Source organism: Zalophus californianus, chromosome 10 (assembly GCF_009762305.2).
Source record: "Zalophus californianus isolate mZalCal1 chromosome 10, mZalCal1.pri.v2, whole genome shotgun sequence".
Lineage (NCBI taxonomy): Eukaryota > Metazoa > Chordata > Mammalia > Carnivora > Otariidae > Zalophus > Zalophus californianus.
In genome coordinates this window covers 9,592,413-9,620,323 of record NC_045604.1, presented here as the reverse complement: position 1 = coordinate 9,620,323, position 27,911 = coordinate 9,592,413, and the positions used below count along the sequence as shown (strand labels likewise).

General features: G+C 46.2%; 1 protein-coding gene across 2 annotated transcripts; it reads left to right on the top strand.

Annotated features, from left to right (window-relative positions):
- ALDH9A1 (aldehyde dehydrogenase 9 family member A1) lies at positions 1-27,060 on the top strand. Of its 2 annotated transcripts, none has more exons than XM_027613726.2 (11): positions 1-230; positions 2,863-3,008; positions 8,186-8,228; positions 9,107-9,241; positions 10,547-10,743; positions 11,388-11,528; positions 13,548-13,736; positions 13,975-14,062; positions 19,193-19,334; positions 23,729-23,841; positions 26,767-27,060. In XM_027613726.2, exons 1-11 carry the CDS (start codon positions 50-52, stop codon positions 26,859-26,861), a joined length of 1,470 nt encoding a protein of 489 aa, XP_027469527.1. In that variant the 5' UTR covers positions 1-49; the 3' UTR covers positions 26,862-27,060. The 2 variants fall into 2 exon arrangements, with proteins under 2 accessions (XP_027469527.1, XP_027469526.1); XM_027613725.2 differs by having other exon boundaries at positions 2-230; positions 8,186-8,315.
- Positions 27,061-27,911: the final 851 nt, after the last annotated feature.

Below are 27,911 nucleotides of genomic sequence, written 5' to 3'. Positions count from 1 at the left end.
CCTCTGCTTCCGTCTCGCTCCTCCCCGCCGCCCGCTGCGTCCGGCTCCCATGTGTCTCCGAGCCCGCTGCGCCGCGCTCGCTCCGCTTCTCCGCACGCTTCGGCCTGCTCCTGCTGCGGCCATGAGCACTGGCACTTTCGTTGTGTCGCAGCCGCTCAATTACCGCGGCGGGGCCCGCGTGGATCCGGCGGACGCCTCCGGCACCGAGAAGGCGTTCGAACCGGCAACCGGTAACCGGGCGGAGACCGGGCTGCGGGGCCTGGGCGGCGGTGCAGGGGGGCGGCGGCGGGGCCTGGGCGCCGGTTGGCGCTTCCCCGCCCCACTCGTGGAGGTGTTCTACTGCCCTGAACCTTCATTTAGTGCGTTCGGCAGACGTTTGCTGGGCATAAGTGAGTGACGGTGTGGAGAATAGAGTTGTGTGTGCAGGCCGCTAAGGACTCCGTGCAAACGCGAATGCATCTGGACAGGAACAGGGAGAGAGTCTAGAAAACTGGTAAAGCTGGTGAGTTGCGTCGCGGGGGGGGGATCGTGGGTCGTGCTACAACGGCCTGAAGAGTCTACAAAGCCACGGTGCGTGAGGTTGTGCCCCTGTTAGTTATTAATTTTTAAAGTTAGAACGGCAGTAATGTATTCACTTTGCATGGGAAAGGATTAGGATTTCCAGAAGGACGCAGGTGAAAACATTAGTGCCGAGAATGGAGAAGCATTCACAGATGACTCTAAGGAGCCTGAATGAGGGCTTTGTTGCGATCTCCTAGCGTTAAAATATTTCTTGCATGAATTAGAATTGGGAAAGGGAAAAAAGCCCAGGTTTTATCCAGTGCTTGAGGTTGCCAAATACCTGGCAAATACCCGTGCTGGGCCCTGGATTTGCTCTGAGAATTCTGAAGATCACACAGCTAATGAGGAAGAGGTTTTGGTTTTTGGTTTATGTTTGTTTTGCTGAGATTTATGTAATATTTGTGGGGAGAAAAATGTAAATGTGTTGTGCAAACCAGAATGGCAGGTGGCCAGAGGGACACAACTGGATTGCGAAGGGCTGCAGAATTTAGGATTGATCCATCCCGCTAAACCACGGAACAGTAGTAACCTTGTCAGAGCAGGAAGGGACCCCAGGGGTCAGTGGACTCTTGCAGAGGAAACAGCCTCTCCACCCCCATCCCTGTAGTCCTACGGGAGAAGGAAAAATTGCTCTTTATTTTAATTACCTACAGTGTGTGCAATCCTTAGCCACTGCCCTTACCAACTAGCTATTCAAATTTGTAACAAATGGCAGGCTTGTGAAATCTTCCTGGAAAAAGCAGAGTCCCTGGAGTTCTTGGGGGATGGAAAAGGAACTGCCGACTTGGTGTACTTAAAGTAATTCCTGTTGGTAGAGGCAATCACAACCCTTGGGATGCGGGGTTCATATTTTGCATCGGGATAGGGAATAAGGTTGGAGTAAGAAAAGGAGAGACTGGACTTTTTTATTTTTGAGAAAAATTTTTTCTTTAAGGTTTTATTTATTCATCCGAGACACAGAGATACAGAAAGAGCATGAGCAGGGGGAGAGGCGGACAGAGAAGGAGAAGCAGGCCCCCCGCTGAGCCAGGAGCCCGATGCGGGGCTTGATCCCAGGACCCTGGGATCATGACCTGAGCTGAAGGCAGACGCTTAACCATCTGAGCCACCCAAGCGCCCCATGAGAAAAATTTTTTCTTGTGTTTAAGGATAGGTTTTCCCGATATTGCTGTTTATTAACCACACTCATGAAGTGTCTCAGTAGTATGATACGACTTATGTAGAACATAGACCAGTGATATCAAATCAGAATTTATAACCCAGGGGACTGAGGACTTTCAACTTTGATTTTGCAAGACCCCTGAGATTCTCAAACATTGTTTTTGGTTTTTTTAAAGATTTTATTTATTTGACAGAGAGACACAGCGAGAGAGGGAACACAAGCAGGGGGAGTGGGAGAGGGAGAAGCAGGCTTCCCTCGGAGCAGGGAGCCCGATGCGGGGCTCGATCCCAGGACCCTCGGATCATGACCTGAGCCGAAGGCAGACGCTTAACGACTGAGCCACCCAGGCGCCCCTGATTCTCAAACATTGTTAAGGAGAGTTGCAAAACCCAGCTATAAAATAGAGGAGGAAGGGGTTCCTAACCTGAAGTTTGTGCTGTGCTTAGGGCAAGGACACATTCTCTCTCTAATTCTGTGATGCAGTGAAGTACAGTTTTCTAGAGAGAAGTCTGCACCTTTTGTTAGATTCTTTTTTTTTTTTTTTAAATATTTTGTTTATTTGACAGAGAGAGACACAGCGAGAGAGGGAACACAAGCAGGGGGAGTGGGAGAGGGAGAAGCAGGCTTCCTGCGGAGCAGGGAGCCCGAAGCGGGGCTCGATCCCAGGACCCTGGGACCACGACCTGAGCCAAAGGCAGATGCTTAATGACTGAGCCACCCAGGCGCCCCCTTTTGTTCTATTCCTAAAGGGTTCAGTCACCTCAAAACAGAGTTAAGAACTGTTGGCATAGGGGTGGTCATGAAATCAAACCATAGTTGAAAACAAGAAGGGGGTCACTAAAAGGGAATTTGGATACACAGTACTTTCTTTATTTTATTTATTTATTTTAAGATTTTATTTATTTCTTTGACAGAGAGAGACACAGCGAGAGAGGAAACTCAGACAGGGGGAGTGGGAGAGGGAGAAGCAGGCCTCCCGTGGAGCAGGGAGCCGGATGTGGGGCTTGATCCCAGGACCCCGGGATCATGACCTGAGCCCAAGGCAGACGCTTAACGACTGAGCCACCGAGGCGCCCCCCACAGTACTTTCTTTAAATGGGAGGCGACAGTTGGAGATAACACTGTGTTTCCGGTTACAGGCCGAGTGATAGCCACCTTCACTTGCTCAGGAGAGAAGGAAGTAAATTTGGCTGTGCAAGATGCCAAGGCCGCCTTTAAAATATGGAGTCAGAAATCTGGCATGGAGCGCTGTCGAATTCTTTTGGAGGCGGCCAGGATAATAAGGGTATGTTTCACGTTTTTTCTCTTTCAGAGATGTCCCCCTTGAGTTGCTGTGAGGGTTCTCTGTGATGGTTTGCAGTTAGACTTTGATGCTCTGTTAGGCGATGCCTTTTTTACGAAATTAAAAATCATTTTCGTGTGATCCCCTGGGTATCTAGGACATGCTTTCTTTGAATAATTGCCTTCTGGATCCTGGCTCTCTGTGACCTCTCCCTTGGCAGGTTGTTTTTTCCATCTTTGTTGTCATGTGTCCTTTGCAGCTTGTCTCCTTTTTTAACTCTGTGTACTTGTCCGGAACCGTTTATTTTTTCCTTTGATGACTCTTAAGTCTACCGTTCTTTTTTCGGGCACATTTTCTACCTTAATTGCCTGGGAAGATGTCATAGATTGATAGATGTTCCCTTCTTAAAAAACAAAGTTGGGGCACCTGGGTAGCTCAGTCAGTTAAGCATCGGACTCTTGATTTTGGCTCAGGTTGTGCTTGGGGTTGTGGATCGAGCCCTGTGTCAGGCTCTGCACTCAGCGGGGAGTCTACTTGAGACTCTCCCTCTCCCTCTGCCCCTCCCCCCATCCTCCCTCCTGCTTGAATGCTCTCTCTCTCTCTCTCTCTCTCTCTCTCTCTCAAATAAATAAATAATCTTAAAAAAAACCCAACAAAGTTAAAACTTCTTACGGTCTTTTTTTTTTTTAATTTTATTTATTTTGGGTAATCTCTATACCCAACATGGGGCTCGAACTCATGACCCTGAGATCAAGAATCCGCATGCTTCACTGATTGAACCCCTAAGCTTTTTAGTCTTAAAAAGCAAAAGGACTAGAGATGCTTATTACAGAAAATTAGAAGATTCAGAAGCATGTACACCAAAATATGAATTGTGGTTATCTCTGAGTGGTAGAACTCTGGTGATTTTTGTTCTCACGAGTATGTTAAGTCAGAAACTGTGACGTGTCTGAGAATTACCATACATACATATGTATGTACATATATATAGTGACAGGAGACACGAAGCTTGCGGGATTAGAGAAAGATATGTTGTTTTTTTAAAGATTTTATTTATTTGTTTATTTGAGAGAGGGAGAGCACAAGCAGAGGGGAGGGGCAGAGGGAGAAGCAGGCTTCCCGCTGAGCCGGGAGCCTGATGTGGGGCTCGATCCAGGACCCTGAGATCATGACCAGAGCCGAAGGCAGACGCCTCACCAACTGAGCCACCCAGGCGCCCCGAGGAAGATACGGTTTATCATTCACAGCAAAATGCAGCAGTCAGGGCACTACCTTAATACTAGTTTTCTGAGCTCCAGTCCCCACGGGGAGATGCAGTGAGAGCTACCGATTACCCTGTCACTTGCAGAGGTTGCCCCCCAGCAGGGGAACCCTAAAGTTATGAGACTCAGTTTAGCAGGAGCTGCTCTCACGCCTGTGTCTGCTCTACCCTGGAGCGAGGGAGATGGCTCACTAAGCAGATCGCCTCCAGGGTTCAGGGGGAAGGTGTTACCAGCTTTATTACCTTGGAAAGTTAGCAGGTGTCTCCAGACATGGGAAGCAGTGAGCTTTCCATCTGCACATCTCTCTGGGCACCTCTGTCTTTAGGCAGACACTGTGTCTGCCTTCCAAGGCCTTTGCCGCTCAGCTGGCCAGTGTCCTCTGCTCGGAAAGCCTGGGCCACACAGAGATGAAGCAGTGTTCATGGAGGATTTCCTCCCAACTAAGTATTTTCCTCTGTCGTCAAAAAATTATTTTGAGGGGTGCCTGGGTGGCTCAGTTGTTAAGCGTCTGCCTTCGGCTCAGGTCATGATCCCAGGGTCCTGGGATCGAGCCCCGCATCGGGCTCCCTGCTCCGTGGGAAGCCTGCTTCTCCCTCTCCCACTCCCCCTGCTTCTCCCTCTCCCACTCCCCCTGCTTGTGTTCCCTCTCTCGCTGTGTCTCTCTCTGTCAAATAAATAAAATCTTTAAAAAAAAATTATTTTGAATTAGATAGCCCAAACGTGGTAACTCAAGCAGATAATTTATTATTTTAGTTTGTCTCACTTTTCCCTAGTGGATAAGCATTTAGGGTTGTTGTGTCCTCTTAAGAACTGGCCCCTTTGGAACCCTCGTACACTGTTGGTGGGAATGCAAGCTGATGCAAACACTGTGGAAAACAGTATGGAGGTTCCTCAAAAAGTTGAAAATAGAGCTACCATATGATCCAGCAATTGCACTACTGGGTATTTACCACAAAGATACAAATGTAGGGATCCAAAGGGGTACGTGCACCCCAATATTTATAGCAGCAACGTCCACAATAGCCAAACTGTGGAAAGAGCCAAGATGTCCATCGACAGATGAATGGATAAAGAAGAGGTGGTATATATACACAGTGGAATATTATGCAGCCATCAAAAGGAATGAGATCTTGCCATTTGCAATGACGTGGATGGAACTGGAAGGTGTTATGCTGAGCGAGATAAGTCAATCAGAGAAAGACATGTATCATATGACCTCACTGATATGAGGAATTCTTAATCTCAGGAAACAGAGTGTTGCTGGAGTGGTGGGGGGTGGGAGGGACGGGGTGGCTGGGTGATAGACATTGCGGAGGGTATGTGCTATGGTGAGCGCTGTGAAGTGTGCAAAACTGTTGAATCACAGATCTGTACTTCTGAAACAAATAATGCAATATATGTTAAGAAAAAAAAAAGATAGGAGGGGAAGAATGAAGGGGAGTAAGTCGGACGGGGAGACGAACCATGAGAGACGATGGACTCTGAAAAACAAACTGAGGGTTCTAGAGGGGAGGGGGTGGGGGGATGGGTTAGCCTGGTGATGGGTATTAAAGAGGGCACGTTCTGCCTGGAGCACTGGGTGTTATGCACAAACAATCAATCATGGAACACTACATCAAAAAGTAATGATGTAATGTATGGTGATTAACATAACAATAAAAAAATTTAAAGGAAAAAAAAAAATTGACCCCTTTGGCACCTGAATGGCTCAGTCGGGGAAGTGTCTGCCTTCAGCTCAGGTCATGATCCCAGGGTCCTGGGATCGAGCCCCGCGTCAGGGCTCCCTGCTCAGCGCGGAGCCTGCTTCTCCCTCTCCCTCTGGTGCTCCTCATTCCTTCGTGTAGGCCCCGATTTCCATGTGGTGTCATATTTTTTCTGCTTAAAGAAATTTCTTTAGCATTTATAGTGCAGGTTTGCTGGTGATCTTCTTTCAGCTCTGGTGTGTCTGAAAGTCTTCATTTTGCTTTGCCTTTTGAAAGAATTGTAGGTATATAATTCTAGGTTGATGGGATTTTTTCAGTGCTTTAACTTAAAATTAGGAAGTTCTAACTGAATTTCTGCCCCCTGTTCTGTCTCTCCTCAGGGCCTCCAGTTACACACAGACTGGGCAGCTTGAAGCTCTCTAGCAACTGATGCTCTGTTCATTTTTTTCCCATTTTTTTTTTTCCTTTGTGTCTTAGTTTGGGTAATTTCCAGGGTTATCTAATAATTTAAAGAAAACTTATCTCTCGGTTCACAGTGCCGGACCTACCCAGATTATCTTCTGATCTTATCTAGTTTGTACGCCGGGAGGCCGTTGATATTGTGGGCAAAGGTCTAAAGTGTGCCCTAAACGTATGAGGGGCAGGGAGTGGTTAGTTCAGTGCACTGGGGGTGGTTAGAGCGGCTGACTGGCGTTGGGCCCGTGGACACAGAAGTCCTTACCTCTTGCCTGGGTCTGAGAGCGCAGGGTCTGGGCCGACTTATTTAGAATTTACTAACTTCCTATTTTATATCAGTTTCGTGAAGGCAGAGACTGGATCCATATGTTTTTTTTCTTAGTAATGAAGGTGGAATGACTCACTCAAAACTCTTGATGCCTCTGGCCTTTATGGAAGCATAATGTGCTCCGATCTCGCGGTCCGACTTTCCATAATGTGCTCCGATCTCGCGGTCCGACTTTCCATAATGTGCTCCGATCTCGCGGTCCGACTTTCCATAATGTGCTCCGATCTCGCGGTCCGACTTTCCCAGTGATTTTTATATTCCTCCCCTCTTCTCTCCCGAGGTGTGTACTGTGGGTATGGGCTCGTGATATTTGCGGTCGCCATTTCCTTTTGCTTCTGGTCTGCCTCCCTGCTTATCAGGTTTCATAAGACAGTGCTGCATCTTGTCAGTTTTCGGTGCACCTTTTATGTATGTCCAGATATTCACCCTCTTGTTTATTTTTACACTGGATCCGTAATAGCCAATGTCTACTTTTACATGCTATGTTCATTCAAGTCTTTCATCTTTGGGACAAAGAAAGTCATTATTTAGCTTTTCTCTTTAGGCCGGTTTCCCAAACCTTTCCATCCCATCCCTGGACCATCTCCAGCATCTCGGAGTCATGGAGGCTACAACCGGGGCAGTATTTAAAAAGCGAATTGATGAGTACTGACCATTAGAAAGTAACTATCTTGTGATTTTCACATGCTGCATGTCTTTGGGTGATTTAAAGCCACGCGTGTATATAACCTCTTTCCTGACAAATGTGTGTTTGGCGATTGCTTACCATTTCTGTAATGATGCCTGTCTCTTACTCTATACATGCAAACACAGGATGTGCATGTGCGTACGTGTTTATAAACATACACATATATAACATTCACTTCGCAAACCATTCCTTTTCTTACAAGTTTTTTTTTAAAGATTTTATTTATTTATTTGAGAGAGAGAGAGCATGCACTTGAGTGGGGTGAAGAGCAGAGAGAGAAGCAGGCTCCCCACTGAGCAGGGAGCCCGACGTGGGGCTCAATCCCAGGACCCCGGCCGGGATCATGACTTGAGCCGAAGGCAGCTGCTTCACCGACTGAGTCACTCAGGGGCCCCATCAAACCATTCCTTTTCTAATCGACCTTGAAACGCGGTCTGGGTCTTAAATCTGTGATGATTAACTTGAGGGGAGACTAGGGCTCTATTCTGCAGTAATCTTTTTCTCTCTTCCAAATGTAACAGCACCACTCCCTTCATTTAAAGTGCAAGCTGTTTCACTAACATAATAAAATTTAAAAAAAAGTACCTTTCCCTGAACACCAATTAGGTTGAGCACCTTCTAAAAAAAAAAAAAAAAGTGCAAGCTGTTTCTATTTTTAAAAATTGCGTGATATAGTCTGAGTGTTGAATACGTTGAGGTGTCTGGTAATATGTCTTAAATCTAGTCTTCTGTTTTACCCGAAGGAACGGAAGGATGAAATCGCCACCGTGGAGACCATCAACAATGGCAAGTCCATCTTTGAGGCCCGCTGGGACATCGACACTTCATGGCAGTGCCTCGAGTACTATGCGGGCTTGGCTGGATCCATGGCTGGTGAGCCCTGGCCTGGCCTGGGAGCAGGTGGCCAGGAGGCAGAAGAGCAGATCCTAGTGGTGAAGGGAGAGAGATTGGGGATTAAGACAGACGTGGGTTAAAAATTCTGGTTTTATCACTCTCCGCATGGGTGACCCTGAGAATTACTTTATCTTTCCTTATTGAAACTGTCTTCGTGCGTTATCATAAGGATTAAATGAGAAAATATACGTAAAGCACTCGGCATGGTACCTGAGCTTCAGGCCAAGTTGTTAAAAAACCAGTTCTTGCAAGAGTCAGTAAGTGTTACATTTACTAGTTCTACCTAGTTAAGTTAGCAGAAAAGGTTTTGTTTTGTTTGACTGTGAGGTTTACAGTAGTTGGTGTTGGATGGCACCAGCACCCAGCAGGGCTGTGGGGAGCCAGAGTCTGAGGTTTGGGTCCTACACTTCCATCTTGTTTCCTTTAAGTTATTATCTGCTAGATGCTCTAAGGTTTTAGAGTATTATATTAAGTCAAGTGAACACAGGTTTGAGGGACGGGTAGGATTCTTTTTCGGAGAGAATGTGCAGAGGTGTGCACGCATGGCTAGAATGAACATTAGAGCGGAGACTGGGAGCACCGGTGTGTTGGAGACAGTGAGGAGGCCGGGGTCAGCGGGGAGGCCAGGGACAGCGGGGAGGCCGGAGTCAGCGGGGAGGCCGGGGTCAGCGGGGAGGCCACCAAGTGTGGCACAAGCTGAGTAGGGCTGTTGGCGGAGTCTCTGGAAAGGCAGTCCTGCATTCTCTGCGACTCCTCTGTTTCCCCCTTAGGCGAGCATGTCCAGCTCCCAGGCGGATCGTTTGGTTATACCAGAAGAGAACCGCTTGGCGTCTGTGTGGGAATAGGCGCGTGGAACTACCCCTTCCAGATCGCCTGCTGGAAGTCGGCGCCGGCCTTAGCATGTGGTGAGAAAGAATGGCTTTTCCATGTGGGAGCCGTCCACTCTCGCCCCATTCTCTACCTCTCACCTGTCCGTGTACACACACACATACACACACACACTCATTCACACACTCATACTCCACAGCAGAAGGGGCCTGCCTTGGGGCACCTGAAGCCTCAGAGGACAGGCGTCCCTCCCTACCCTGCCACCTCGGGACCTGACAGCTTAGCACATGCACATGGGTTGCTTCTATGTTATTCCCACTGTTATTTTATTTTTATTTTTGAAAAGATTTTATTTATTTGAGAGAGAGAGAGCACAAGCAGGGGGAGCTGCAAGCAGAGGGAGAAGCAGGCTTCCCACGGAGCAGGGAGCCCGATGCGGGACTCGATCCCAGGACCCCGAGATCATGACCTGAGCCGAAGGCAGCCACTTAACCGACTGAGCCACCCAGGCGCCCCTATTCCCACTTTTATTTATCTAATTTATTTTTGTTATGGAAAGGAAGACCATTAATTTTGGTCTTGGAAGCCTGATTTCTTACGGTCACATTGATTTAGATTTGTGCTCCTTTAAGTTCTCCTTTCTGCAGAAGAATTGTGGGATGAATTTCTTTGGAGGGAGTCACACTCAAGAGTTTGGCTTCACTTAAGAAGTAGAAGATAAACTTCGTCCTTCTTAATACAAATAATAAACAAGGCTCCCATTAGAGAAACTTGGGCTGGCTGACTGAAGAAGTTTTCTCATACTATTTAAAGACGAATCGGTGGGAAAAGATGGTTTATTGTATCTTAGGAAAAAAAATCCTGAGGTTAAAGAAAGCGCCACAGTTGGGCCGCTGTGTTGAAATGCAGCTTTCCTCATGTTGCCGCTTATGTCCTGCTTTTTGCAAGTTCCCGTGCGAGGCAGAGGCAGCTGCGACAGAAAGACTAGAACTAAGTCACTAGCTTTGGAGACTCATCAAAATGAACCTTTCTGGTCTTCCATTTCAACTTCTCTAAAATGGGAGTGAGCGCACCACTTCCTCCTGCTGTGGCAAGAGTTAAATGAGATCATAGATGTGGAAAGGCCTGGAAATGCGAATGTAAGGTGTTCCTGGTTGAGACTGGGTGGGTGTGTGGCTTGGGATCTGCTCATTGCAAGAAGCCGAGGTGGGGAGAACAAGCTGGGTTTACTTATTGGTACCAGTGCGGGTCTAGGAGGTGACGGAGGGCGGGGAACAGGGAACATTTGGAGTTGCTCTTGGCTTGTTGTCCTGTTCCGTCCTGTGCTCAGAGGATCACCAGGCTTAAGCAGTCTTCTGTGCTCGCGTCTTGGGTTTGCGCAGGTAACGCCATGGTCTTCAAGCCCTCTCCCTTCACGCCGGTGTCGGTGCTGCAGCTGGCCGAAATCTACACGGAGGCCGGCGTGCCCCCCGGGCTCTTCAACGTGGTTCAAGGAGGGGCGGCCACGGGCCAGTTTCTGTGTCAGCATCCTGACGTGGCCAAAGTCTCCTTCACCGGGAGTGTGCCCACCGGCTCGAAGGTAACGAAACCAGTGTGGGTCCCCACAAATGGCAGTGTCGGGCCTGCCCCGAGTACATGTCGGAGGCTTATCTTCCAATCTTAACCCAGCTTGGGCTGGGAGGGAGGCCGTAGGGATCGGGACAAAGATCTGAAGCGTGCTTTAGACGTGTGAAGCGGGGAATGAAGTGGGGTGGAGTGATCAGAACATGAGGCTGGCAGTTGGTCCGCGAGGGGATGGAAGTCATCTGCCCATATCTCTGAGCGCAGGGTCCGGGCTGCCAATTGGGTCCTTGGTGCCTGAGCTCCTCTGTAGCAGCCACCTCAGAAGGAAGGGTGCTCGCTCAGTTTATTTCCGATGTATTGTTTGACCTTAACTGATTGTCAGCCTTGAACACAGTAATAGTAATAGAAGGGTTTCCACCTGTGACACGTGAATGAACGATAGTTTCAAAATGCATTGCCTCCTCAGAAAGTCAAGTGCAGTCCTGTGGATTCTCAAGGGTTCTGGAGAAGGATAAGTAGACGAAAGGGCAGAGTCCCTGACAAGAACAAGGCTGCAGGTCATTCGTAGGTCGAGATGCTTGGAGGCTCAGGTTCTAGCTGATGTAGCATGTGGTTTTATATGCATGACGCTTCTCAACGTGTTTGTTCTTGTTCTGTAAGATCATGGAGATGTCAGCTAAAGGAATCAAACCCGTCACTTTGGAACTGGGAGGCAAATCTCCCCTGATCATCTTCTCCGATTGTGATATGGAGAACGCTGTGAAGGGGGCGCTGATGGCCAACTTCCTCACGCAAGGCGAGGTATGCACCCGTCCCTGGCAGAGGTCTCGAAGGAATCTTGCCCCTTCATCGAACAGCATGTTTTCAAGCTTTCTGTTTCAAAATAATTTCAGACTTACAGAAGCGTTGCCCAGATAGTGCAAAGAATTCCTTCACATCCTTGAGCCACGTTTCTCAAATGTTAACATTTTATCACATTTCCTTTGTCATTCTGTTTCTTTTTCTATACATAGGTATGCATGTTATCTTTTTCTGAACTGTTTGAAAGTTGCAGATGTAAGATCCGTAACTTTTACATTTCTGTCTGTATTTTCTAGAAACAAGTACATTCTCTCTCTTTTTTTAATAAAAGATTTTATTTATTTATTCGACAGAGAGAGACACAGCGAGAGAGGGGACACAAGCAGGGGGAGTGGCAAAGGGAGAAGCAGGCTTCCTGCAGAGCAGGGAGCCCGATGTGGGACTCGATCCCAGGACCCTGAGATCATGACCCGAGCCGAAGGCAGACACTTAATGACTGAGCCACCCAGGCTCCCTACAAGTGCATTCTCTTATGTAAGCACGGTGCACTTAGTAAAATCAATAACCTCGTATGGAGTATACGCACTCTGTAGCCCCTATCCACATACTGTCATTTTTTTAAAAAAGATTTTATTTATTTATTTGAGAGAGAAAAAGAGAGCACAAGCAGGGGGAGCAGCAGGCTCCCCGCTGAGCAAGGAGCCCGATGCAGGACTTGATCCGAGGACCCCAGGATCATGACCTGAGCTGAAGGGAGATGTTTAACCAACTGAGCCACCCAGGCACCCCACATGTTGTCATTTGTTTGACATTAGTCCTTTTAGCAAACTAAACAAAAACACAGTTTCTTTCTTTTGGTCCAAGACCGAGTCTAGGAAGGTGTGTCGCATTTAGTTGTTGTGTCCCCATAGCCTCCTTTAGTCTGGGACAGTCCGCTCTTCAATTATTCTTATCTTTCAGGACCTTGACATTTTTGAAGAATACAAGCTATTTATTTTGTAGAATGTCCCTCATTTGGGGTCTCTCTGGTGTTTCCTTTTGATAAGATTTGGGTTATGTGTTTGGGGCAAAAAAACACCACCGAAGCGGTGTTGTGTCCTTCTCAGAGGTTCACCAGGGAAGTCGTGTCACATAGCAGACAGTGCGACAGGGTTCTGCGCCTCCCCAGCTCTCCCCCACTAGCCTTAACACCCTTGGATGATTTTTGCTGGAAACAGTTTCTATGATGGGGGTTCCCAAATGGTGATTTCCCAATAAAACTGTTCTTCTGCATTTATTAGTTCACTCTCCACTGTGAGAAGGAACTTTCCCTTCTCCCGTGTTTTTTTTCACTCATTTATTTTTATTATCATGGACCATGGATTCTTACTTTATTCTATGGATTACAATCCATGTACTATCATTATTTATTCTGATGCTCAGATAATTGCCGATTTGGCTCATGGCAGCTCCCGTGACCTTTTGATATGTGTTCATTATTCTGTGAGCATGAGTACTTGGCTCTGTTTTTGGACTTTGTATCTATAGTTCTGATAGCATTTGAACAGTATCTGTGCTCACGTTCCATGGGAGGATCTAAGTGGTCATGACTAGTGATTTTAGAGACAGACGTTCACTGTGAAATGCTTCAGGTTTTTATTAGGCTCAAGCCCCTAGTTCTTAAGTCTATTTTTGCTTTCCCGTCCCCTCCTACTCTTAAAATACACGGCCCCATTGAGCCTCTGACAGGAGGCAATAGGAGAGCTCATGTGGCTCATGTGGATCTATGAATGGCCTTAAGGAAATGTAAACAAACAAAAAGCCAGAACTTTCTTCTCGAAGGGCGGGCAATTTCTTTGCTGATAGGGTGGTATGTCCACGATTCCATGTGTGATTCTGTTCAGGATGGGGATAATTTTTAGAGCTGGAACTAACCTTTTAAAAAGGTATACTGTCTCTTTTCAGATTAAAGCTGTTGGATTCTTCCCTCTTTTCCTTTTTCTTTCCTTACACACATACAAATTTGTGTCTGTCCTTCAGGTTTGTTGTAATGGCACAAGAGTATTTGTGCAAAAGGAAATTCTTGATGAATTTACAAGAGAAGTAGTGAAACGGACCCAAAAGATAAAAATCGGAGATCCCCTTCTGGAAGATACGAGGATGGGTCCCCTCATTAACCGCCCACACCTGGAGCGAGTCCTTGGGTTTGTTAAGCTGGCAAAGGAGCAGGTGAGAATCAAGTAGAAATAGGATGGGGCGAGGGGGAGGGGAAGTATTCCACGTTCCTTGCTGGGTGCACTTCTCCTGTGCTCATACCTGCTTGGCTCACGATGTCCTCAGCTGTGTTCTGCTTTGTACCTGCAGTGGACTGACTAGGTGTCTGCTTAGGACACACTGAATGTTTCAGGGATGCATATCAGGGTTGTGTGTTTAATAGAAACTATGCATTCTTCTTCTTTTTGGGCAGGGTGCTAAAGTGCTGTGTGGTGGAGACATACATGTACCTGAAGATCCCAAATTGAAGGATGGATATTACATGAGACCTTGTGTACTGAGTACGTCCTCTTCTTGTTTGTTTTTAAACAGTTTGAAATAAATGTCAGATAGAAAAGGATATTTATAAAATATGTATATGGTATAAAGCAAGTGTCAGTAAATGGTGTCCCCACTGCTCAGACTTAAGGAGTAGAAGTTCTTCCTTACCTCCCATGTGCCCTTCCTCTTGGACAGCAGTGTGCTTTAGTTTGCCTGAGACTTAACTGGGTCGACACCTGTTGTTCTGGAAGCAGGGAGCTCATAAAAAAAAAAAAAAAATGGTAGTGCATGTTTTAAAAAAAATTAATGAATTTTGTTTCTCAGGAAAGTTGCTGAAGAATATGTTTTTCTTTGAGCAATATGTCATCAATATGATAAAACCAATTTGTCAATCTGGTGATATTTAAAAAATTTTGTAATTTAATAATTTTTAGCACCTCCTTTCAATATCTTAAACGTGTCCTGCTTTGGACAGGCAAGTGTATGGTCATTCCGCTGTCTTCGACCCTTTACTTCTCCTATCCCTCAGAGGTGCCCACTGCTCTAGGTAATGTTATTCTCGTGCTTTCCTCTGTTATTTTACAATGTATCTTAGTATCCCTATAAAAATATTGGTAGTTGCACTGCTGTTCAACATAGTACTAGAAGTCCAATCAGACAACAAAAATAAAAGGCATCCAAATTGGTAAAGAAGAAGTCAAACTCTCACTCTTCGTGGATGACATGATACTCTATGTGGAAAACCCAAAAGACTCCATCCCAAAATTGCTTAAACTCATACAGGAATTCAGCAAAATGGCAGGATATAAAAACAATGCACAGAAATCGTTACATGTCTATACACTAACAATGAGAAGAAAGAGGAATTATGGAGTTGATTGCATTTACAATTGCACCAAAAACCATAAGATACCTAGGAATAAGCCTAACCAAAGACACAAAGAATCTGTACTCTGAAAACTATAGAACACTCATGAAAGAAATTGAGGAAGATACAAAGAAATGGAAAAACATTCCATGCTCATAGATTGGAACAACAGATACTGTTAAAAAGTCTGTGCTACCTAGAGCAATCTACACATTCAATGCAATCCCTATCAAAATACCATCAACTTTTTTCACAGAGCTGGAACAAATAATCCTAACATTTGTATGGAACCAGAAAAGACCCCGAATAGCCAAAGGAATGTTGAAAAAGAAAACCCAAGCTGGTGGCATAACAATTCTGGACTTCAAGCTCTATTACAAAGCTGTAATCATTAAGACAGTGTGGTACTGGCACAAAAACAGACAGATCAGTGGAACAGAATGGAGAACCTAGAAATGGACCCTCAACTCTATGGTCAGCTAATGTTCAACAAAGCAGGAAAGAATATCCAATGGAAAAAAGACAGTCTCTTCAACAAATGGTGTTGGGAAAATTGGACAGCCACATGCAGAAGAATGAAACTGGGCCATTTCCTTACACCACCCACAAAAATAGACTCGAAATGGATGAAAGACCTAAATGGGACATAGGAATCCATCAAAATCTTAGAGGAGAACACAGGCAGCAACTTCTTTGATCTCAGCCATAGCAACTTCTTGCTAGACACATCTCCAAAGGCAAGGGAAACAAAGGCAAAAATGAACTACTGGGACTTCATCAAGATAAAAATCTTTTGCACAGCAAAAGAAATAGTCGACAAAATCAAAAGATAGCTGACAGAATGGGAGAAGATATTTGCAGTGTCATAACAGATAAAGGGCCTAATATCCAAAGTCTATAAAGAACTTATCAAACTCAACACCCAAAGAACAAATGATCCAATTAAGAAATGGGCAGAAGACATGAACAGACATTTTTCCAAAGAAGACATCCAAATGGCCAATAGACACATGAAAAAGTGCTCAATGTCACTTGGCATCAGGGAAATACAAATCAAAACCTCAATGAGATACCACCTCACACCCGTCAGAATGGCTAGAATTAACAAGTCAGGAAACGACAGATGTTGGCGGGGATGCGGAGAAAGGGGAACCCTCCTACACTGTTGGTGGGAATGCAAGCTGGTGCAGCCACTCTGGAAAACAGTATGGAGGTTCCTCAAAAAGTTGAAAATAGAGCTACCATACGATCCAGCAATTGCACTACTAGGTATTTACCCCAAAGATACAAATGTAGTGATCCGAAGGGGCACATTGCACCCCAATGTTTATAGCAGCAATGTCCACAATAGCCAAACTATGGAAAGAGCCTAGATGTCCATCAACAGATGAATGGATAAAGAAGAAGTGGTCAATATATGTAGTGGACTATTAGCCATCAGAAAAATGCAGTCTTGCCGTTTGAAATGACAAGGATGGAACTAGAGGGTATTATGCTGAGCAAAGTAAGTCAATCAGAGTAAGACAATTATCATATGATCTCACTCATATGTGGAATTTAAGAAACAAAACAGGAGCATAGGGGAAGGGAGGGAAAAATGAAATAAGACAAAACCGAGAGGGAGACAAACCGTAAGAGACTCTTAATCATAGGAAACAAACTGAGGGTTGCTGGAGGGGAGAAGAATGGGGGAATGGGGTTAACTGGGTGATGGACATTAAGGAGGGATGTAATGAACACTGGGTGTTATATAAAACTGATGAATCACTGAACTCTACCTCTGAAACTAATAATACACTATATGTTAATTAATTGAATTTTAGTTAAAAAATAGTTTAAAAAAATCAGTTTCATAGGCTTTAAAAAACTATGTACAGATTGAATTATGTTGTGTAATTCCTTACATCTTGTCTAGAAGATAGACCCAGCTGATCTCTGTCCCTAAGATTGACAGCTGTGTCCGTTTTCAGCACTTGATTATCTGATGCATTTTAACCTTTAGCCCTCGCTAAAAAAAAGATCCACTGAGGTTTGAAAGCTGTGAACCTAGCATCCATACCATGGAATAGCTTGTACTTATTAAGTGAATAGGAAAAGCTTACAATATATTTTTAGATACAAATAAAAAATATAGATTTAACAATACTGTGTATGGTATTAACCCACATGTATTAAAAAACAAGTGTATGCATAAGAAAAAGAAGGAATGGAGTATTCATCATAATATTAATAGTGGATTTCTCTGGTTGCTGGGATTAAAGGTGATTTTTATTATACTTGGTACATTTCTGAATATTCCAGATTTTTCACAGGGAATACATATTTTACAATTAGGAAAAAAAAGTTATTCTTTTTTTTTTTTAAATATTTTATTTATTTATTTGACAGAGAGAGACAGTGAGAGCAGGAACACAAGCAAGGGGAGTGGGAGAGGGAGAAGCAGGCTTCCTGCTGAGCAGGGAGCCCGATGTGGGACTCGATCCCAGGACCCTGGGATCATGACCTGAGCCGAAGGCAGACGCTTAACGACTGAGCCACCCAGGCGCCCCCAAAAAAGTTATTCTTAAACAAGCTGTGAACCTAGGCAAAGAACAGGGAGCTAACTGAACAGAGGTTTATTCTAGTGATTCTGAAAGCCTGGTTTGTGATCCATGATGTCAGTGCCACTTGGAAAACCTGTTAAATTAGGGGCCGATTCCTGGCTCCTGCCCTAGACCCCTCAGTGTAACTCTCAGAGTGGGGCCCAGCGGTCTGCTTTTTAATAAACCCCCAATTCATTTTTATTCATATTAAAGTTTGAGAGTCACAACAAGAGTCTGGGTTAACTTTAGATTCCTTAAGATTTGTGGGCCAACTCTGGAAAACAGTATGGAGGTTCCTCAAACAGTTGAAAATAGAGCTACCATACGATCCAGCAATTGCACTACTGGGTATTTACCACAAAGATACAAATGTAGGGACCTGAAGGGGTACGTGCACCCCAATGTTTATAGCAGCAATGTCCACAATAGCCAAACTGTGGAAAGAGCCAAGATGCCCATCGACAGATGAATGGATAAAGAAGATGTGGTATATATACACAATGGAATATTATGCAGCCATCAAAAGGAATGAGATCTTGCCATTTGCAACGACGTGGATGGAACTGGAGGGTGTTATGCTGAGTGAAATAAGTCAATCAGAGAAAGACATGTATCATATGACCTCACTGATATGAGGAATTCTTAATCTCAGGAAACAAACTGAGAGTTGCTGGAGTGGTGGGGGGTGGGAGGGAAGGGGTGGCTGGGTGATAGACACTGGGGAGGGTATGTGCTATGGTGAGCGCTGTGAATTGTGCAAGACTGTTGAATCACAGATCTGTACTTCTGAAACAAATAATGCAATGTATGTTAAGAAAGAAGAAAAAGAAGATAGAGGGAGGGGAAGAATGAAGGGGAGTAAGTCGGAGGGGGAGACGAACCATGAGAGACGATGGACTCTGAAAAACAAACTGAGGGTTCTAGAGGGGAGGGGGGTGGGGGGATGGGTTAGCCTGGTGATGGGTATTAAAGAGGGCACGTTCTGCATGGAGCACTGGGTGTTATGCACAAACAATCATGGAACGCTACATCAAAAACTAATGATGTATGGTGATTAACATAACAATACAAAATAAAAAAAAAGATTTGTGGGCCAAAGTACAGTGAGTGTTCCGTTTCAGACAGGAACCTTTCCTTCCCTCGCCTGCCACCTGTTACTTCATGCCCGCATCACCTTTGAGTCTCCGACATAGAATTCACTGCGTACAGAGCCATGCAGTGTTACCAACCTGCAGGAGATAATAAAATATTTCCTGGGATTCTTGGGTAGTGATTGTCCTGAATAATTTAATATTCTGGCTAATCATTTCCCTAAATGTCGTATGTGAATTACTAGTTTTCGGAGAATTAGAACATAATGAACTATCCTTAAGCACAACCTGAGAGTTATTTATTACATCTTTAAGATAGTTCAGGTGTCCCCAAAGTACAATGTGACATACAAGTGACCAGAATGCTTTTTGTACTTTGTATATACACAAGCTCTGAACAACCTTTTAAGAGAACGTAGACTTGCCATCTTTGTAGATACGTGAGGATTGGTTTTCAGACTTAGGCTGATACGCATCCGATGTTTCGAGTAGGGTTCTCAAGGCGTTCTTACCGCTGTGTATTTCAGTGCTTACTGTGGAAAAGATATTTTCAAGCACCAAGCACGATCATTCCTTCACTGATGTTTGACTCTATTACGATGTTTGCAGCTAATTGCAGAGATGATATGACCTGCGTGAAAGAAGAGATCTTTGGACCAGTTATGTCCATTTTACCATTTGACACTGAAGCTGAGGTTCTGGAAAGAGCCAATGATACCACTTTTGGCTTAGCGGCTGGTGTCTTTACCAGGTATGTGGGAAAGGACACTCATGCAGCTTTGCAGAAATAGGGGACGGATGCTGGGTCTGCCCAGAGAGGCCACTGCCCTCATTTCCTCTCTGGAGTTGACATGTTCATCAGCATTTTCTGCCTGCTCCAGGTGAGGTCCGAAGGTGCCCAAGTAGGATCTCGCAGTTTGCCCTGAATGGCCAGAGCCCCTGCTGTTGAGTTTGTTTATTTGTTTTCTTTTTTTAATTCTTTAATTTTTTAAATATTTTATTTATTTATTTATTTGACAGAGAGAGAGAGCACAAGCAGGGGGAGCGGCAGAGGCAGAGGGAGAAACAGGCCCCCCACTGAGCAGGAAGCCCGATGTGGGACTCGATCCCAGGACCCCGGGATCATGACCTGAGCTGAAGGCAGACACTTAACGACTGAGCCACCCAGGCGCCCTATTTGTTTTCTTAAAAGATTTTTTATTTACTTATTTACTTATTTGAGAGAGAGAGAGAACGAGTTGGGGGGGGGCAGAGGGCAAGGGAGAAGCAGGCTCTCTGCTGAGCAGGGAGCCCGACCAGGGCTCAATCCCGGACTCCAGGATCATGACCTGAGCCAGCAGACGCTCAATCAACTAAGCCACCCAGGTGCCCCTGCTGTTGAGTTTAAGATTTTTTTTTTTTTTTTTTTGAGAGAGAGTGAGCGAGAGAGAGAGATCATAAGCTGCAGGAGGGGCAGAGGGAGAGGGAGAAGCAGGCTTCCCACTGAGCAGAGAGAGACCCCGACGTGGGGCTTGATGCCAGGACCCTGGGATCATGACCCAAAGCCGAAGGCACTCGCTTAACTGACTGAGCCACCCAGGCGCCCCCTGCTGTTGAGTTTAAATTGAGGTTTATTTTATTTTATTTTATTTTTTTAAAATTTGATTTATTTGACAGAGAGAGACACAGTGAGAGAGGGAACATAAGCAGGGGGAGTGGAAGAGGGAGAAGCAGGCTTCCCTCGGAGCAGGGAGCCTGATGCGGGGCTCGATCCCAGGACCCTGGGATCATGACCTGAGCGGAAGGCAGATGCTTAAGGACTGAGCCACCCAGGCGCCCCTAAATTGAGCTTTAAACAGTGTTGATGAACATTCTATCCTATTTCATTCATTCATTGGACAAATATTTAAGGTTCTGATCTATGTAAAGCATCAGGTTGGGTGCCTACTGAAAACCTACATGTCAAGGAATTTAGAAACCTGTAAGCATATAAACACTGGGCAGTATTCTTCAAAAAGGTGATTTTTCGTGGCTTTAGAGTAATTCCTAATTGGAATGTGTTGTAAAATATGTAGGCCTTTTTTCAGTTGTTGCATATTTAGGCTGTTGTTTCCAGTTGTAACTCTTGTAAGTAAAATTGTGATTAAGATCTTTGTACATAAACTTTAACCACTATAATACAAGTAAAAAGTGATTTGGGAACAAAATTTCCTTGAAAATGATTGCAGATTGCTTGATCATATACAAACTTTGATTAGTCTTTGGCAGTCCTAGGCAGTTCTCCAAGACTGCTTTACACTTGGAATTATGCTGTTTCTTTGGGATATATACAGGGTTCAATTTTTTCTTAGTTTTGTGATGAGGAACCTGGGAAGGAAGACTCAGGACCCCCTGGAGGGTCTGATGAATGAAATAGCACTGATGAAGGCCAACTGGGGGCTCAGTTGGCCTTCATCTGAGGTCATGATCCCCCAGGTCAGGCTTCCTGCTCGGTGGGGAGCCTGCTTCTCCCTCCCCCTCTGCCCCTCCCCCTGCTTGTGCTCTCTCTCGCTCACTCTCTTTCAAATAAATAAATAAAATCTTAAAAAAAAAGAAATAGCTTCTCTTGGAGCTCTGGAGAAAGAAAAGATTGAGGAGCTGCTGCTTTTTTGTTTGTTTCTTTTTTTTAGAGTAATTTTAGGTTCACTGCAAAACCGAGTGGAAGGGCGCCTGGGTGGCTCAGATGGTTAAGCGTCTGCCTTCGGCTCAGGTCATGATCCCGGGGTCCTGGGATCGAGTCCCGCATCGGGCTCCCCGCTCGGTGGGAACCCTGCTTCTCCCTCTGCCTCTCTCTCTCTCTCTCTCTCTCTCTGTCTCTGCCTCTCATGAATAAATAAATAAAAAAATCTTTAAAAAAAAAAAAAAAAAAAAAAAACCGAGTGGAAGGCAGAGCACAGAGATGTCCCACTTACCCCACCCCCCCACCTGCCGCCATCAGCGTCCCCCACCCGAGGGTACATTGGTTGTAATCGATGAACCTACTTGAACGTACCGTAATTGCCCAAAGACCACAGTGACGTCAGGGTTACCCTCGGTGGTGTACACCCTGCGGACTTGCACAGCGGTATCCGCCGTCAGGCTGACACGCCGACTAGTAGTGTCACGGCCCTGGCAGTGTCACGGCCCTGGCAGTCCTCCCTGAGGAGCTGCTTTTTCCCTGTGAGCACCGAATGGGTTGTCTCTGCTCTTGCTTTGCCGCCACAGGACGGATGGGGGCGCTCACAAAGGGTGACTCAGTATGCTGTTACTGTTTTAACACTTTATAGGATAACTCATGTACCGTACCCACTGTTAATTTACCCACTGTTTTTCAGTGTATTTACAGAGTTCTGCAACCATCACCATAATCTGGTTTTAGAACATTTTCATCATCCCACGAACATGAGCAGCCATTTCTCATTCTCCCCTCCCCCCAGGCCCCGGCCACCCCTAATCTACTTGCTCGCTCTACAGATTTGCTTATTCTGAATATTTTATGTAAATGGAGTCCTACAGTATGTGGCGTTGTGTGACTGGCTTCTTCGACTTAGCAGCATGTTCTCTCGGGTCTTTGTGTTGTAGCAGGTGCCTGTACCTCATCCTATCTCCAAATAATATTCCATTGCGTGGGTACATCTTGTTCATTCACCTGGTGGACATTTGGATTGTTTCTACTTGTTTGCTATTATGAATAATGTCTCTGTGGACACTTGTATCTGAGTCTCTGTGTGGCTGTGTTTCATTTCTGCCTGTGGCACATCCCTAGAAGTGGAACTGCTGGATCACGTGGTGCCTCTGTGCTTAGCTCTCTGGGCACTGCTCAGCTGTTCCCCCAAGAGGCAGCACCACCTCACGTGCCCACCATCAACATGGTGGGGGGCCGGTTTCTCCGCATCCGCATCCGTATCCGGGGCAGCCCTTGCTACTGTGTGGCCTTTTGGTTTCCGCCATCCTGCTGGGTGTGAAGTGGTGTCTCAGTGTGGTTTTTTGTTTTTTCTTTTTAAGATTTATTTATTTAGGGGCGCCTGGGTGGCTCAGTCGTTAAGCGTCTGCCTTCAGCTCAGGTCATGATCCCAGGGTCCTGGGATTGAGCCCCGCATCAGGCTCCCTGCTCAGCGGGGAGCCTGCTTCTCCCTCTGTGTGCTGCTCCCCCGGCTTGTGCGCTCTCTCTCTCTCTCTCTCTCACAAATAAATAAAATCTTTTTTTTTTAAAGATTTTATTTATTTGAGAGAGAGAGAATGAGAAAGAGAGAAAGCACATGAGAGGGGGGAGGGTCAGAGGGAGAAGCAGACTCCCTGCCGAGCAGGGAGCCCGATGCGGGACTCGATCGAGGGACTCTAGGATCATGACCTGAGCTGAAGGCAGTCGCTTAACCAACTGAGCCACCCAGGCGCCCCAAATAAATAAAATCTTTAAAAAAAATTTTATTTATTTAAGAGAGAGCATGAGCAGGGGGAGAGGGAGATGCAGACTCCCTGCTGAGCGGGGCTCAATCCCAGGACCCTGGGATCATGACCTGAGCCGAAGGCAGATGCTTAACTGACTGAGCCACCCAGGCGCCCCTCAGTGTAGTTTTGATTTGCATGCCTCGAAGTTGTCTTTTGCATTTTCTCGATAGTCTTATTTGCGGTACAAAAATTGTAAATTTTGACCAAGTCCCATTCTGGTTTTTTCTTTTTGTCTGTTACTTTTGGTACCATGTCTAAGAAGGATTTATCTAGCCCAGGGTCCTGAAGATTTATTCCTGTTTTCTTTGAAGAGTTTTACGGTTTTTGCTTTGATGTTTTAGGTCTGTGACCTGAGTTCATATTTATATGTGCTGTAGAAAGGGATTGACCTTCCTACTTGCTGGATGTGTGGATAGCCAGCTGTTCCAGCACTATTTGTTAAAAAGACTCTTTCTCCCCATCGAAGTGTTTGGCCTCCTTGTTGCTGCTGCTTATTTTATAGATGCTTTCGGATGAGACTCTCAAACTCAAGTCCTTCTCTCTTTTGCAGGGATGCCACGAGATTTTAAAACACATTGTGAGGAAATGAGTTGGCAATACTTTGAGACCTTTAGAACTGGTAGTCTAACTTTTCCTGTTAGAGCAGGAGCAAAAGAAACTATGAATAACCACGTTTTGTTTGGTTTTTTTGCTTCATAGGGACATCCAACGCGCTCACAGAGTGGTGGCCAGGCTGCAGGCCGGGATGTGCTTCATTAACAACTACAATGTCAGCCCAGTGGAGCTGCCCTTCGGCGGGTATAAGAAGTCAGGTGAGGCGCTGGCTGGCAAGCGCGAGGGCAGACCGGGTCTCTGGGGACATGGGGTGTCATTCAGACTCTACGGACCAGCTTCCCAAACATGGCTGTGCATCAGAATCAGCTGGGACAGTGTCCTGATTCCTGGTCCTCCCCAGACCCACACAAGTCTCTGGGGATGGAAGTCAAGCAACTCCCCCCCCCACCCCAAAAAGCTCTCCAGAAGGTTCTGACGTGTATACAGCTTAGCTTGTGAACGGCTGGCAGACATCTCAAAAAAGTTTATCTCGTGGCTAGAATTAGTTCTTCTTCACAGTCTGTGATCGCTGGAGGCATAAATCCACTCCCAGAGGTTCCATACTAGGGATGGTTGTTGTCATCCACTGTGGAGCGTTTTTTTAAATTAAAGATTTTATTTATTTATTTGAGAGAGGATGAGAGAGAGCATGAGAAAGGGGAGGGTCAGAGGGAGAAGCAGACTCCCCGCAGAGCAGGGAGCCCGATGCGGGACTCAATGGTCGTGACCTGAGCCGAAGGTAGTCGCTTAACCAACTGAGCCACCCAGGCGCCCTCACTGTGGATTTTTTAATTTAATTTTATTTTATGATTTTATTTTATTTTACAATTTGATTTTATTATTTTAAGATTTTATTTTTAAGATTTTACTTATTATTTGAGAGAGTGAGCCCAAGCAGGGGAAGAGGGGCAGAGGGAAAAGCCGACTCCTCGCTGAGCAGGGAGCCCGACGTGGGGCTGGATCCCAGGACCTGGGATCATGACCTGAGCTGAAGGCAGACACTTAACCTCCTGAGCCACCTAGGCGCCCCACTGTGGAGTTTTTAGATGTAAAGTGGCTCTTACATCTCAGAAAGCATATATTAACTTGTTTTTAACAACAATGACAGCCCCTAGGGTTACAACCAGAAATGTTGTCCCTAAGCTGCTGCCCGTCGCTTACGTGGACTCGGTCAGTTGGGCACGCGTTACTGTAACATAGCGCATGTGGAAGTCCAGTGTGAGGAGGAGCCTCGAGGCGTCCAGGATAGAGCCCTTACTTTGAGGTTCTCTCTTTGGAGCTTATTGCCTGTAAATATTCTCTATAATCTCCCATATCTTTCCCTGAAAATCGGTTTCGACTTTGTAGCAGCACCATGCTAAGAGCCTGACCCCTGGCCTCTTGGCTCGTGTTTGTGGCCATCACAGTGTTGGCAAACATACCCCGAGGAGAGCCGATGAGATGATGGGTATTAATCTGAGAGTTTGATTTACTATGTTTTGTTATTACCCCGGCATTCCCTGGTCATGCTCCACTGATCACCCTCGTCCCTGCACGGGGCCCAGAGGAGCTGGGCACACAGGCACAGAGTGCAGAGTGGGATCCAGGGCGCTGCTTTATTAAGCTAGAACCCTCGGTGCAGGGAAAAGTTTGGAATCTACAGTGTAGGCCTCAGAGGGCCCTCCTAGGCCAGCTTTCCCTTCCACAAATCGAAATGTTTGGATCCGTGCGCTCAGGCTTGTCTGGTCTTGGATGAGAGAGAGACCGAAATGTGGCCAGATCTGAGGAGCAACAACCTGGACTAACCCACCCAACTAGCTCTGTGCTCAGAGGGTGTGAAAGGGGACAAAGGACAGAGCGAGGCCTTGCCAGAGCCACTGTAGAAGTCACCTTTTGAATAGTGTCCCTGGAGGCGTGGGTGTGTGGGGACCGGGCCTTGCCCTTTGGAGGCAGAGCCTACCTAAGCCTGAGGCAGGATGACAAGAAAGGCCAGGTGTGGGATGCTGTCCTTGTGACGTGTGACTTAGTGACCAGGCAGTGCTTGGACTTTGAGTAATCTGTGCTACCCGAAGAGTCCCCTGCTCCTGTGAGTTGATGGGGTATAAACAGCAAGCTGCTCTTAACAGATCTGGTGTAAGAAAAGGTTGAAAATTCTATTATGTAGAGTTAAGTTTTAGTGAGCACCAGCTTTTTTTTTTTTTTTTTAAGATTTATTTATTTATTTTAGGGGCGCCTGGATGTCTCAGTCGGTGAAGCATCTGCCTTCAGCTCAGGTCATGATCCTGGGGTCCTGGGATCGAGCCCCGCATTGGGCTCCCTGCTCAGCGGGGGGTCTGCTTCTCCCTCTCCCTCTGCCCCCTGTTCCTCTTGCTTGTGCTCGCTCTCTGAAATAGAAAAAAAATCTTTAGAGATTGATTGATTTATTTTAGAGAGTGTGCATGGGTGTGCACACAAGTGGGGGGAGAGGTAGAGGGAGAGAGAACATCAAGCAGACTGTGTTTTCCACATTTTGTTGCTAAGATGCCCTTCCCCATTTGGACCTATGCAATCAGATCTTTGTATCTCTATTAAGTTTCATAATCTCAAAGTTAGTCTATAAGGTTAGCTCTTAAGCAGTAGAAGTAATCTTTTTTCTTTTTTTTTTTTTTTTTGAGAGAGAGAGAGAGCAGGGCAGAGGGAGAGGGAGAGAGAATCTTAAGCAGATTCCACGCCTAGCATGGAGCCTGACGCTGGGCTCCACCTCACGACCCTGAGATCATGACCTGAGCTGAAATCAAGAATTAGGCGCTCAACCGACGGAGCCACCCAGGCGCCCCAAGTTAGCAGCAACTTTCAAAGGCGTCCGTCGATTGTTGTAGAGACTGCTTTCACACTGGATAGGAAAGCCTGAATGTTTTCAGATCTCAGCCCACAACGGTAGATACCTAAGTTAGGTTTCCTGTCGTAGAAATGAGACGTGGCTGTTGCCTTGGCCCCCTCCCCGAAGGCCAGTGGGTCACTTTTATCCGTGCCTGGCTCCACAGCTGGTATGTGCAGTTGAGGACTTCGTCCCAAACCTTGTCAGTTGTGTTTCCTCCCCCTGCTGGGGTCAGCCGGGCCTGTCCTTGCCGGTCACCATGACTTTTCAGTCACGTGGCTCATCCTCAGCCCGCTCTTCCTTTCAGGGTTCGGCAGAGAGAATGGCCGCGTGACGATCGAGTATTATTCACAGCTGAAGACTGTGTGCGTGGAGATGGGTGATGTGGAATCTGCCTTTTGAGAACGTGCGGCGTGGCCAGGCGTGGAGCGAGGCCTGACCTCGATAGAGGCCGGACAGCTGCCTTCTGTTGCAAACCCAGAATTGTGCCTTTCGGGGTAAGAGGATGGCTCGGTGTCCTTCATGTCTCAGTCCCTTTCCTATGAAAATGTGCCTAAGTGCCTTGGAGATACTAATCAAGGAAGTTGTGATTGTGCTCAAAGCCAGTGTCTGTGTAATCTTTAACACCCTTCTGGAGAACGGGGAGGGACCAGGATTATGCGTCTCCCACAGATCTGACCCCCTACAGTGCTCAAAGAACTGGTTCCTGGTTCAATTCCTGGTGGAGTCAGTAGAGATCATTTTCTGCTCGTTGACATTTGTAAGCTCTGGGCCCTTGTCATTCCATTGAGAAGGGCGACCGTCAGGATCACAGTGACAGGGTCACGTTCTGCGTGATGGTCACCTCGCCAGAGGAAGCACTTTGTTTCCACTCGGTGCTGGTGGAGGAAATCGATCTCCGGCCCTTGCACGACGGACAGCCTGCCCTCTTTTTTAAATGCACAGACTAGCTGTATGCTAGTGCAGCACACCGAAATGAAATAAATCGCGCTGCTAATCCTTTCAGCTTCATGTTTTAAAATGAAGCCCATCTCCAGGGAATGCTAGTCCACAGAATAGGGCTGAAGTTCAGTGTGTAAGGCGGGGATTTGTCCTTTGCGCTCGGGACACAGGGATGGGCTTTCATTGCCTCATGGATGCTTATGGCCCATGGGAACTTGTAGGCTTTGTGTCCTTCCCCATCCTGACACGCAGCGCCTGTCTTTGCAGAGCTGTCAGACCACGGCGACTTCTCAGCCTTCACCCTGCTCCTTTCTCTGCCTTTTAGGGAAATAGTTATGTCCGTTAGCTGCATTAGTCAGGGTTGTCCAGAGACACAGTACCATAGAATAGAATAAGGGAACAGGTAGGTAGATATAAGGGAAGATTTATTCTAAGAATCAGCTCACATGATCATGGAGGCTGAGAAGGCCTCCCCTTCTGCCATCTGTAGGCTGGAGACCCAAGAAAGCA